Source organism: Panulirus ornatus, chromosome 62 (genome assembly GCF_036320965.1).
Source record: "Panulirus ornatus isolate Po-2019 chromosome 62, ASM3632096v1, whole genome shotgun sequence".
NCBI classification, from domain to species: domain Eukaryota; kingdom Metazoa; phylum Arthropoda; class Malacostraca; order Decapoda; family Palinuridae; genus Panulirus; species Panulirus ornatus.
Genome location: NC_092285.1, coordinates 5081939 through 5096106, shown reverse-complemented (window position 1 = coordinate 5096106; position 14168 = coordinate 5081939). Strand labels below are relative to the sequence as shown.

Here is a 14168-nt window from a genome sequence, read left to right as displayed (position 1 = left end):
TTGTTAGAAGCAGTGAAAAGTTTTTATCGAGGATGTAAGGCATGTGTACGTGTCGGAAGAGAGGAAAGTGATTGGTTCTCAGTGAATGTAGGTTTTCGGCAGGGGTGTGTGATATCTCCATGGTTGTTTAATTTGTTTATGGATGGGGTTGTTAGGGAGGTGAATGCAAGAGTTTTGGAAAGCGGGGCAAGTATGCAGTCTGTTGTGGATGAGAGAGCTTGGGAAGTGAATCAGTTGTTGTTCGCTGATGATACAGCGCTGGTGGTTGATTCATGTGAGAAACTGCAGAAGCTAGTGACTGAGTTTGGTAAAGTGTGCGAAAGAAGAAAGTTGAGAGTAAATGTGAATAAGAGTAAGGTTATTGGGTACAGTAGGGTTGAGGGTCAAGTAAATTGGGAGGTAAGTTTGAATGGAGAAAAACTGGAGGAAGTGAAGTGTTTTAGATGTCTGGGAGTGGATTTGGCAGCGGATGGAACCATGGAAGCGAAAGTGAATCATAGGGTGGGGGAGGGGGCGAAAATTCTGGGAGCCTTGAAGAATGTTTGGAAGTCGAGAACATTATCTCGGAAAGCAAAAATGGGTATGTTTGAAGGAATAGTGGTTCCAACAATGTTGTATGGTTACGAGGCGTGGGCTATGGATGGAGTTGTGCGCAGGAGGGTGGATGTGCTGGAAATGAGATGTTTGAGGACAATATGTGGTGTGAGGTGGTTTGATCGAGTAAGTAATAACAGGGTAAGAGAGATGTGTGCTAATAAAAAGAGTGTGGCTGAGAGAGCAGAAGAGGGTGTTTTGAAATGGTTTGGTCACATGGAGAGAATGAGTGAGGAAAATTGACCAAGAGGATATATGTGTTAGAGGTGGAGGGAACGAGGAGAAGTGGGAGACCAAAATGGAGGTGGAGAGATGGAGTGAAAACGATTTTGAGTGATCGGGACCTGAACATGCAGGAGGGTGAAAGGCGGGCAAGGAATAGAGTGAATTGAACGATGTGGTATACCAGGGTCGACGTGCTGTCAGTGGATTGAACCAGGGCATGTGGAGCGTCTTGGGTAAACCATGGAAAGTTCTGTGGGGCCCGGATGTGGAAAGGGAGCTGTGGTTTCGGTGCATTATTACACGACAGCTAGAGAGTGAGTGTGAACGAATGGGGCCTTTGTTGTCTTTTCCTAGCGCTACCTCGCGCACATGAGGGGGAGGGGGTTGTTATTCCATGTGCGGCGAGGTGGCGATGGGAATGAATAAAGGCAGACAGTATGAATTATGTACATGGGTATACATGTATATGTCTGTGTGTGTGTGTATATATATATATATATATATATATATATATATATATATATATATATATATATATATATATATATATGTATACATTGAGATGTATAGGTATGTATATGTGCTGTGTGTGGACGTGTATGTATATGCATATGTATGTGGGTGGGTTGGGCCTTTCTTTCGTCTGTTTCCTTGCGTTACCTCGCTAACGCGGGAGACAGCGACAAAGCAAAATAGATAAATAAAAAAAAAAATATATATATATATATATATATATATATATATTCCTATGAGTCCATGGGGAAAATGAAACACGATGCGTTCCCAAGTGCACTTTCCTGTAATAATCACATCATCAGGACTCATAGGAATATCTAGATCACGCGCAAAATTGTGATCCTTTCCAATATATATATATATATATATATATATATATATATATATATATATATATATATATATATATATATATGTGTGTGTGTGTGTGTGTGTGTGTGTCATTGAGTATGGTAGGCGTATTCATCGTTGCGTATAATAACAGGCGGATCCGTTGTTGCGTATGATAACTGGCGTATCCATCGGTGAGTGTGATGAATTAGGTTTATTCGTTGTCGAGTATGATGACTTAGGAGTATTCACCGTTGCGTATGAAAACACAGGCGTATCCGTCGTTGCGTACGATAGGCATATCCGTCTTTGCGTACGATATGGCGTATTCAGCCTTGAGTAAGATATCTCAAGCGTATCCATCGTTGCGTACGACAATTTTTTTTTTTTTTTTTTTTTTATACTTTGTCGCTGTCTCCCGCGTTTGCGAGGTAGCGCAAGGAAACAGACGAAAGAAGTGGCCCCCCCCCCCCCCATACACATGTACATACACACGTCCACACACGCAAATATACATACCTACACAGCTTTCCATGGTTTACCCCAGACGCTTCACATGCCTTGCTTCAATCCACTGACAGCACGTCAACCCCTGTATACCACATGACTCCAATTCACTCTATTTCTTGCCCTCCTTTCACCCTCCTGCATGTTCAGGCCCCGATCACACAAAATCTTTTTCACTCCATCTTTCCACCTCCAATTTGGTCTCCCTCTTCTCCTCGTTCCCTCCACCTCCGACACATATATCCTCTTGGTCAATCTCTCCTCACTCATTCTCTCCATGTGCCCAAACCATTTCAAAACACCCTCTTCTGCTCTCTCAACCACGCTCTTTTTATTTCCACACATCTCTCTTACCCTTACGTTACTTACTCGATCAAACCACCTCACACCACACATTGTCCTCAAACATCTCATTTCCAGCACATCCATCCTCCTGCGCACATCTCTATCCATAGCCCACGCCTCGCAACCATACAACATTGTTGGAACCACTATTCCCTCAAACATACCCATTTTTGCTTTCCGAGATAATGTTCTCGACTTCCACACATTTTTCAAGGCTCCCAAAATTTTCGCCCCCTCCCCCACCCTATGATCCACAATTATCAAGACGTATTCATCGTTGCGTAAGATAACTTGGGCGTATAAGTCGGTGCGTATGATAAGCGTATCCGTCGTTGCGTACGACAATTATCAAGACGTATTCATCGTTGCGTAAGATAACTCGGGCGTATAAGTCGGTGCGTATGATAAGCGTATCCGTCGTTGCGTATAACGCAAGGTGTGGGTACTTACGCCAGCTGTGAAGGTGGAGAAGATGGCGAAGGATCGATTTCTCTCCTTCGGGGCGGGAGAGACGAGGGTTGTGGATCCCAGGAAGTAAGGCGTCGTGAAGTCCACCACGGTCTCACGGCTTCCTGGGAGAAACACAAGAAACCACACGACCCACAGAGAATGGGAGGGAATGTACGGTGATGGGAGGGAATGGTGGGTACGGTGATGGGAGGGAATGGTGGGTATGGTGATGGGAGGGAATGGTGGGTATGGTGATGGGAGGGAATGGTGGGTATGGTGATGGGAGGGAATAGTGGGTATGGTGATGGGAGGGAATGGTGGGTACGGTGATGGGAGGGAATGGTGGGTACGGTGATGGGAGGGAATGGTGGGTATGGTGATGGGAGGGAATGGTGGGTATGGTGATGGGAGGGAATGGTGGGTACGGTGATGGGAGGGAATGGTAGGTATGGTGATGGGAGGGAATGGTGGGTACGGTGATGGGAGGGAATGGTGGGTACGGTGATGGGAGGGAATGGTGGGTACGGTGATGGGAGGGAATGGTGGGTACGGTGATGGGAGGGAATGGTGGGTATGGTGATGGGAGGGAATGGTGGGTATGGTGATGGGAGGGAATGGTGGTATGGTCATGGGAGGGAATGGTGGGTACGGTGATGGGAGGGAATGGTAGGTATGGTGATGGGAGGGAATGGTGGGTATGGTGATGGGAGGGAATGGTGGGTACGAGGATGGGAGGGAATGGTAGGTATGGTGATGGGAGGGAATGGTAGGTATGGTGATGGGAGGGAATGGTAGGTATGGTGATGGGAGGGAATGGTGGGTATGGTGATGGGAGGGAATGGTGGGTATGGTGATGGGAGGGAATGGTGGGTACGGTGATGGGAGGGAATGGTAGGTATGGTGATGGGAGGGAATGGTGGGTACGGTGATGGTAGGTATGGTGATGGGAGGGAATGGTGGGTACGGTGATGGGAGGGAATGGTGGGTATGGTGATGGGAGGGAATGGTGGGTACGGTGATGGGAGGGAATGGTGGGTACGGTGATGGGAGGGAATGGTGGGTACGGTGATGGGAGGGAATGGTGGGTATGGTGATGGGAGGGAATGGTGGGTATGGTGATGGGAGGGAATGGTGGTATGGTCATGGGAGGGAATGGTGGGTACGGTGATGGGAGGGAATGGTAGGTATGGTGATGGGAGGGAATGGTGGGTACGGTGATGGGAGGGAATGGTGGGTACGAGGATGGGAGGGAATGGTAGGTATGGTGATGGGAGGGAATGGTAGGTATGGTGATGGGAGGGAATGGTAGGTATGGTGATGGGAGGGAATGGTGGGTACGGTGTTGGGAGGGAATGGTGGGTACGAGGATGGGAGGGAATGGTGGGTACGGTGATGGGAGGGAATGGTGGGTACGGTGATGGGAGGGAATGGTGGGTACGGTGATGGGAGGGAATGGTAGGTATGGTGATGGGAGGGAATGGTAGGTACGAGGATGGGAGGGAATGGTGGGTATGGTGATGGGAGGGAATGGTGGGTATGGTGATGGGAGGGAATGTTGGGTATGGTGATGGGAGGGAATGGTGGGTACGGTGTTGGGAGGGAATGGTGGGTACGAGGATGGGAGGGAATGGTGGGTACGGTGATGGGAGGGAATGGTGGGTACGGTGATGGGAGGGAATGGTGGGTACGGTGATGGGAGGGAATGGTAGGTATGGTGATGGGAGGGAATGGTGGGTACGGTGATGGGAGGGAATGGTGGGTACGGTGATGGGAGGGAATGGTGGGTACGAGGATGGGAGGGAATGGTGGGTATGGTGTTGGGAGGGAATGGTGGGTATGGTGATGGGAGGGAATGGTAGGTATGGTGATGGGAGGGAATGGTGGGTACGGTGATGGGAGGGAATGGTGGGTACGGTGATGGGAGGGAATGGTGGGTACGAGGATGGGAGGGAATGGTGGGTACGGTGATGGGAGGGAATGGTGGGTATGGTGATGGGAGGGAATGGTGGGTATGATGATGGGAGGGAATGGTGGGTATGGTGATGGGAGGGAATGGTGGGTACGGTGATGGGAGGGAATGGTGGGTACGAGGATGGGAGGGAATGGTGGGTATGGTGATGGGAGGGAATGTTGGGTATGGTGATGGGAGGGAATGGTAGGTATGGTGATGGGAGGGAATGGTGGGTACGGTGATGGGAGGGAATGGTGGGTACGGTGATGGGAGGGAATGGTGGGTATGGTGATGGGAGGGAATGGTGGGTACGAGGATGGGAGGGAATGGTGGGTATGATGATGGGAGGGAATGTTGGGTATGGTGATGGGAGGGAATGGTAGGTATGGTGATGGGAGGGAATGGTGGGTACGGTGATGGAGGGAATGGTGGGTACGGTGATGGGAGGGAATGGTGGGTATGGTGATGGGAGGGAATGGTGGGTACGAGGATGGGAGGGAATGGTGGGTACGAGGATGGGAGGGAATGGTGGGTATGGTGATGGGAGGGAATGGTGGGTACGGTGATGGGAGGGAATGGTGGGTACGGTGTTGGGAGGGAATGGTGGGTACGGTGTTGGGAGGGAATGGTGGGTACGGTGATGGGAGGGAATGGTGGGTACGGTGATGGGAGGGAATGGTGGGTACGGTGTTGGGAGGGAATGGTGGGTACGGTGATGGGAGGGAATGGTGGGTACGGTGATGGGAGGGAATGGTGGGTATGGTGATGGGAGGGAATGGTGGGTATGGTGATGGGAGGGAATGGTGGGTATGTGATGGGAGGGAATGGTGGGTATGGTGATGGGAGGGAATGGTGGGTATGATGATGGGAGGGAATGGTGGGTATGGTGATGGGAGGGAATGTTGGGTATGGTGATGGGAGGGAATGGTAGGTATGGTGATGGGAGGGAATGGTGGGTACGGTGATGGGAGGGAATGGTGGGTATGGTGATGGGAGGGAATGGTGGGTACGAGGATGGGAGGGAATGGTGGGTATGATGATGGGAGGGAATGGTGGGTATGGTGATGGGAGGGAATGTTGGGTATGGTGATGGGAGGGAATGGTAGGTATGGTGATGGGAGGGAATGGTGGGTACGGTGATGGGAGGAAATGGTGGGTATGGTGAGGGGAGGGAATGGTGGGTACGGTGATGGGAGGGAATGGTGGGTACGGTGATGGGAGGGAATGGTGGGTACGAGGATGGGAGGGAATGGTGGGTATGGTGATGGGAGGGAATGGTGGGTACGGTGATGGGAGGGAATGTTGGGTACGGTGATGGGAGGGAATGGTGGGTATGGTGATGGGAGGGAATGGTGGGTATGGTGATGGGAGGGAATGGTGTGTACGAGGATGGGAGGGAATGGTGTGTATGGTAATGGGAGGGAATGGTGGGTACGGTGATGGGAGGAAATGGTGGGTATGGTGAGGGGAGGCAATGGTGGGTACGGTGATGGGAGGGAATGGTGGGTACGGTGATGGGAGGGAATGGTGGGTACGGTGATGGGAGGGAATGGTGGGTATGGTGATGGGAGGGAATGGTGGGTACGATGATGGGAGGGAATGGTGGGTACGAGGATGGGAGGGAATGGTGGGTATGGTGATGGGAGGGAATGGTAGGTATGGTGATGGGAGGGAATGGTGTGTACGAGGATGGGAGGGAATGGTGGGTATGGTGATGGGAGGGAATGGTGGGTACGAGGATGGGAGGGAATGGTGTGTATGAGGATGGGAGGGAATGGTGGGTACGGTGATGGGAGGGAATGGTGTGTATGAGGATGGGAGGGAATGGTGTGTACGGTGATGGGAGGGAATGGTGTGTATGAGGATGGGAGGGAATGGTGGGTACGGTGATGGGAGGGAATGGTGTGTATGAGGATGGGAGGGAATGGTGTGTACGGTGATGGGAGGGAATGGTGGGTATGAGGATGGGAGGGAATGGTGGGTACGGTGATGGGAGGGAATGGTGGGTATGGTGATGGGAGGGAATAGTGGGTATGGTGATGGGAGGGAATGGTGTGTATGAGGATGGGAGGGAATGGTGGGTACGGTGATGGGAGGGAATGGTGGGTATGGTGATGGGAGGGAATAGTGGGTATGGTGATGGGAGGGAATGGTGGGTACGATGATGGGAGGGAATGGTAGGTATGGTGATGGGAGGGAATGGTGGGTATGGTGATGGGAGGGAATGGTGGGTACGGTGATGGGAGGGAATGGTGGGTATGTGAGGATGGGAGGGAATGGTGGGTATGGTGATGGGAGGGAATGGTAGGTATGGTGATGGGAGGGAATGGTGGGTATGGTGATGTGAGGGAATGGTGGGTACGAGGATGGGAGGGAATGGTGAGTACGAGGATGGGAGGGAATGGTGGGTATGGTGATGGGAGGGAATGGTGGGTATGGTGATGGGAGGGAATGGTGGGTATGGTGATGGGAGGGAATGGTGGGTATGGTGATGGGAGGGAATGGTGGGTACGGTGATGGGAGGGAATGGTGGGTACGAGGATGGGAGGGAATGGTGTGTATGGTGATGGGAGGGAATGGTAGGTATGATGATGGGAGGGAATAGTAGGTATGGTGATGGGAGGGAATGGTGTGTATGAGGATCTATGGAACGTGTCTAATTATCTGTTTTGATTCTCCTGATTAAATATAATGAGATAAACGAACTAAATTGCCTCAAGCTTTTAATGGCCTTTATGATAAACAGTAAATTATCATTTAGCAGAAATGTAATATTAGATACAATTAGATAAAGTAAATATATTGCTAATGGTTCTAGATTGAACTATATTATAAACTAATTATCATTTAACACTCCTAAAATGATGAGATAAAGCAAATATATTGCCTCAGGGTCTGGATAAAACTTCATAAACATTAATTACCATTTAACTAATTTATATGAATGGGATAAAGCAACTCTATTTTCCCACTGGATATATATGTATATAGTACAATACTTTTCATCAAGGTGGTTCATAGACAGTGGGCGAAGAGGTCTGATAACTAGGGTATGTAATGGGGAATAGGGAATGTAAGGGGTAGAGATGGGGGGGGGGGATTTCATTAAAGCTATGAAATAAGTTAAGGATGAATTGGGACATGTGATGGGTGAATGATACAGTGAGGGTGTTACATGTGTACTAATTGGAGGGACAGGTTACAGTGATTACAGAAACACTACAGTCAAGAGCACAGCTTATACAACCCACTACAGTCAAGACTGTAACTACTACAGTCAAGCTTACAGAACCACTACAGTCAAGAGTACAACTTACACAACCACTACAGTCAATAGGACAGCTTACAGAACCACTACAGTCAAGAGTACAGCTTACACAACCACTACAGTCAAGAGTACAACTTACACAACCACTACAGTCAATAGAACAGCTTACAGAACCACTACAGTCAAGAGTACAGCTTACACAACCACTACAGTCAAGAGTACAGCTTACACAACCACTACAGTCAAGAGTACAGCTTACACAACCACTACAGTCAAGAGTACAGCTTACACAACCACTACAGTCAAGAGTACAGCTTACACAACCACTACAGTCAAGAGTACAGCTTACACAACCACTACAGTCAAGATTACAGCTTACAGAACCCACTACAGTCAAGAGTACAGCTTACACAACCACTACAGTCAAGAGTACAGCTTACACAACCACTACAGTCAAGAGTACAGCTTACACAACCACTACAGTCAAGAGTACAGCTTACACAACCACTACAGTCAAGAGTACAGCTTACACAACCACTACAGTCAAGAGTACAGCTTACACAACCACTACAGTCAAGAGTACAGCTTACACAACCACTACAGTCAAGAGTACAGCTTACACAACCACTACAGTCAAGAGTACAGCTTACACAACCACTACAGTCAAGAGTACAACTTGCACAACCACTACAGTCAAGAGTACAGCTTACAGAACCACTACAGTCAAGAGTATAGCTTACACAACCACTACAGTCAAGAGTACAGCTTACAGAACCACTACAGTCAAGAGTACAACTTGCACAACCACTACAGTCAAGAGTACAGCTTACACAACCACTACAGTCAAGAGTACAGCTTACACAACCACTACAGTCAAGAGTACAGCTTACACAACCACTACAGTCAAGAGTACAGCTTACACAACCACTACAGTCAAGAGTACAGCTTACACAACCACTACAGTCAAGAGTACAGCTTACACAACCACTACAGTCAAGAGTACAGCTTACACAACCACTACAGTCAAGAGTACAGCTTACACAACCACTACAGTCAAGAGTACAGCTTACACACAACCACTACAGTCGAGAGTACAGCTTACACAACCACTACAGTCAAGAGTACAGCTTACACAACCACTACAGTCAAGAGCACAGCTTACACAACCACTACAGTCAAGAGTACAGCTTACACAACCACTACAGTCAAGAGTACAGCTTACACAACCACTACAGTCAAGAGTACAGCTTACACAACCACTACAGTCAAGAGTACAGCTTACACAACCACTACAGTCAAGAGTACAGCTTACACAACCACTACAGTCAAAAGTACAGCTTACACAACCACTACAGTCAAGAGTACAGCTTACACAACCACTACAGTCAAGAGTACAGCTTACACAACCACTACAGTCAAGAGTACAGCTTACACAACCACTACAGTCAAGAGTACAGCTTACACAACCACTACAGTCAAGCTTACAGCTTCGAGAGATCTCACGTTTCTCTCTCGACTGGTGTGGGTGGAGAACCTACTTGTAATAGTGAGTTCACAGATGGTAAAGTGGGCCTCGTGTCGGGCCACCTGACCCACCAGACCGGAGATGGTCCGGTCCGGCTGTGGTCCACCCCACTTCCCGTCTGGGGGGCGTATGAGGCGGTACCTGCTGGGGGGGGGGGGTGGCGTATGAAGACATACGCACACACACACACACACACACATACACACACGACACCATGTGTACCGTATATGAAGCATGTGTACCGTATATGAAGCATGTGTACCGTATATGAAGCATGTGTACCATATATGAAGCATGTGTACCGTATATGAAGCATGTGTACCGTATATGAAGCATGTGTACCGTATATGAAGCATGTGTACCGTATATGAAGCATGTGTACCGTATATGAAGCATGTGTACCGTATATGAAGCATGTGTACCGTATATGAAGCATGTGTACCATATATGAAGCATGTGTACCGTATATGAAGCATGTGTACCGTATATGAAGCATGTGTACCGTATATGAAGCATGTGTACCATATATGAAGCATGTGTACCGTATATGAAGCGTACCGTATATGAAGCATGTGTACCGTATATGAAGCATGTGTGCCGTATATGAAGCATGTGTACCGTATTTCAAGCACCTGTACCGTATTTTCAGCTCTGGAATGTATTGCTGCATTTTTACTGTATCTGATGTATCTGTACTGTATTTGCACATACGTGTGTGTGTGTGTGTGTGTGTGTGTGTGTGTGTGTGTGTGTGTGTGTGTGGAAATATATATTGACCTGTAATTAAAACGTATAAATGAAAAGAGAGAGAGAGAGAGAGAGAGAGAGAGAGAGAGAGAGAGAGAGAGAGAGAGAGAGAGAGAGAGAGAGAGAGAGAGAGCTGTGCGCACACAAGGGGGGGGGGGGGGGGTCCATCACGTCTCACATAGCTTGTATAAACCTAGATTCGAACCCCCTGTCCTCGGCTGAATGGTCATCCAGCCAGATATGATAAAAAAAAAAAAATGCACAACAGATTACATTATTCTAAAGACCACGGTCCAATGATCGTGAAGACAATGAACCCCAGCGATTACCTTGCCTTATGACATTACTTTAAATGTAATTATTGTATCAATTGTGTATTCATGATGTATAATATTTATATATTGTACCAATTATGTATTGACGTTACTTTAAATGTAATTATTGTATCAATTGTGTATTCATGATGTATAACAATCATATATTGTACCAATTATGTATTGACGTTACTTTAAATGTAATTATTGTATCTATGGTATATTCATGATGTATAATATTTACATACTTTACCAATTATGTATTCCAAAGATCACCTTGCCTTATGACATTACTTTAAATGTAATTATTGTATCAATGTTATATTCATAATGTATAATATGTATATATTGTACCAATTATATATTCACTCATGTCTTTCACTTGAGTATCTTGCCAAAGTCTCGTTAGTGCGAGAGACATTAATGGCTGGGAGTGTGCACAGAGGCGAGAAAGGATGCTAAATAATGAAGGACGTAATTCTTTTAAAAGACACTTGATCATCAATTCCAAGACTCATTGAAAGTGCTTTGAGAGTAGACATTGGACCATTATGGAGTGTATTATGCCTTGTGGCACGAACACGCTAAATATGACGCGCAGGGTTTACGAAAGGACTTGGCGCATTTCGCGACGCGATTGGACTAACGTAAAATTCAGTCTTTGACTGAGAGTGTGGACGACATTGAGGTCAATGCCCGAGAGGGGGATGACAGTTCCATCGTCCAGCGTAACGATCTTGAAGAAGGGCCAATGGTCGTTTGTAGGCACCACCAGCTCACGTCCTTCCAAATCGCCATAGAGTTCCGGGAGATCTGGCACTAGAGCCACCGACTCCGGGTTTTGCCGGAGGTGTGGCACCTGACCCTTTGGCGTAGGGTGGGCAAACCACGTCCCAACTTGGAGGAACCTACCGGAATAAAGATTATAGATGACCCCAGATGATGACCCCAGATGATGACCCTATCATTTCTCTTAAAGACACCGTCAGCAGAAGCCAATTAAGTTCGTGGCAAGACAATTGTACACCCATCATGGACATCAGACCCTTTGTTTACATCATATTGACATGAAAGAACGCTCTGTACGAAAGGCCTTTGTTACCCCCTGGGTTGTGACTGGTAAGTAACTGTTATCTACCTTGATTACGTATGGTTACAAAGAAAACGTTAGGATGAAAATGTACTGTACGTGTGATTAAACAGAAAACGGTACCGTACAAGCATTTAGATAGCAAAGATAATGATGAAACCTGATATAAAAAGAGTTAAAAAGAAAATGGTAGGATGAAAACGAATTATTTTTCTGAAAGTCAAGTAACTTTACATTTTTCCACTGCTATGATTTTTATTTTAGTGGTAGTTACCAATTGGATCGTTAACTTGAACAACTGTAGTAACTACCCAGGCTGACCACTGACCTTATATGACCCTGTGGGGTGACCCGTGAGGAGAAGAAATGAGCCCCCTGGGGTTCGAACCGATGCACCAACGCCACCTGCGGAAAGTGACGTGCCCAATTGTATGATGGTGAGGGAGGGATGGGGTAGACATGGCAGTATGACAGGAGGGGAGGAACATGACAGTATGACACAACCGTGGCAGACCCAACATATTACTACACATTATATCACACACCGAATCAATGGGCAAATTATAAGACAGTTCTGGGAGATCTGAAGATTGAGTGGCTTTTCAAGCACATGCAACAGTGTATACATAACTTTAGATAGATATCAAGACAATGTGGAGGATAGAAAGATCCATTTGTGAGTAAATGAGACAGATTGAACAGCCTCCAAAGTGGCAATCTGTTTGTTTTTGTGAGTAAATGAGACAGATTGAACAGCCTCCAAAGTGGCCAAGTGTCAAATGCTTTCCGGCAGCCCAGGATACAGGCAATCCATCTAGCAGATTCTGCACTCCCGGTGTACGGTGTGGGAAGCGACCGTGAGTCTCAGGCTTGTCTCATGTAACATGGCCTTACCTGGGTACCTTCCCTGAGCAGCAATGTCAGTTCCTCCGTCAGATCGGTATCTGTAATCACGAACCACTGTATCGTTGGCGACTCCAAGACTCTGCTTCTCACCTGGGAGAGACGGGGGCAGTGAGACGCGTTCGAAGTCAAGAAAATAATATACGACGGTCGAAATTCCATTCGACGTTCAGAGACTTCATGAGTCATATGTGACGAAAGGGGTTATTAGGTCAAACACTTTGGACTGACTCTTAGTTTGACAATATGTGTCATAGATTTCCGAGAAGGAAGAGAGGAAAGTGAATGGTTCCCAGTGAATGTCGGTTTGCGGCAGGGATGCGTGATGTCTCCATGGCTGTTTGGTTTGTTTATGGATGGAGTGGTTGGTAGATGACTGCAAGAGTTTTGGAGACAAGGGTAAGTATGCATTCTGTTGTGGATGAGAGGGCTTGGGAAGTGAGTCAGTTGTTGTTCGCTGATGATACACCGCTGGTGGCTGATTCGAATGAGAAAGTGCAGTTGGTGACTGAGTTTGGTAAAGTGTGTGAAAGAAGAAAGCTGAGGGACAAGTTAATTTGGACGTAAGTGTGAATGGAGAAAGACTGGAGGCAGTGAAGTGTTTTAGATATTTGGGAGTGGACTTAGCAGCGGATAGAACCATGGAAGGGGAAGTGAATCACAGGGTAGGGAAGGGGGCGAAAGTTCTGGGAGAGTTGAAGAATGTGTGGAAGGCGAGAACGTTATGTCGGAGAGCAAAAATGGGTATGTTTAAAGGAATAGTGGACCCAGCAATGTTTTATGGTTGCGAGGCATGGGCTACAGGTAGAGTTGTGCGGAGGAGGGTGAATGTGTTGGAAATGAAATGTCTGAGGACAGTATGTGGTGTGAGGTGGTTTCATCAAGTAAGCAATGAAAGGGTAAGAGATGTGTGGTAATATAAACAGTGTGGTTGAGAGAGCAGAAAAGGGTGTATTGAAATGGTTTAGACACATGGAGAGAGTGAGTGAGGAAAGATTGACAAAGAGGATATATGTGTCAGAGGTGGAGGGAACGAGAAGTGGGAGATCAAATTGTAGGTGGAAGGATGGAGTGAAAAAATTTTGAGCGATCGGGGCCTGAACATACAGGAGGGTGAAAGGCGTGCATGGAATAGAGTTAATTGGAACGATGTGGTATACCGGGGTCGACGCACTGTCAGTGGACTGAACTAGGGCATGTGAAGCGTTTAGGGTAAACCATGGAAAGGTCTGTGGGGCCTGGATGTGGAAAGGGAGCTGTGGTTTCGGTGCATTATTACATGACAGCTAGAGACTGAGCGTGAAAGAATGTGGCCTTTGTTGTCTTTTCCTGGCGCTACCTTGCTGGAGAGCGGGGGATGAGGGGGGTGCTATTTTCTGTGTTGCGGGATGGCGACGGGAATG

General features: G+C 47.4%; 2 protein-coding genes and 1 long non-coding RNA gene across 3 annotated transcripts in view; 1 reads left to right on the top strand and 2 right to left on the bottom strand.

The window, feature by feature from the left end:
- LOC139745694 (glutamate receptor ionotropic, delta-2-like) overlaps window positions 1–1966 on the bottom strand; it is a 42518-nt gene extending 40552 nt beyond the window's left edge. Inside the window, exon 1 of the mRNA XM_071656132.1 lies at window positions 1918–1966. Within this exon, the coding sequence (XP_071512233.1) occupies window positions 1918–1966 (49 nt within the window). The remainder of the gene's footprint in view (window positions 1–1917) is intronic.
- LOC139745709 (uncharacterized) overlaps window positions 1–14168 on the top strand; it is a 509563-nt gene that overhangs the window by 376890 nt on the left and 118505 nt on the right. The window lies entirely within an intron of this gene.
- On the bottom strand, window positions 2924–11605 carry LOC139745787 (uncharacterized). Its single transcript, XR_011711956.1, has 3 exons — window positions 11420–11605; window positions 9725–9852; window positions 2924–3089 (listed from the first exon to the last, which is right to left on the bottom strand). It is a non-coding gene; the product is annotated as an uncharacterized lncRNA (long non-coding RNA).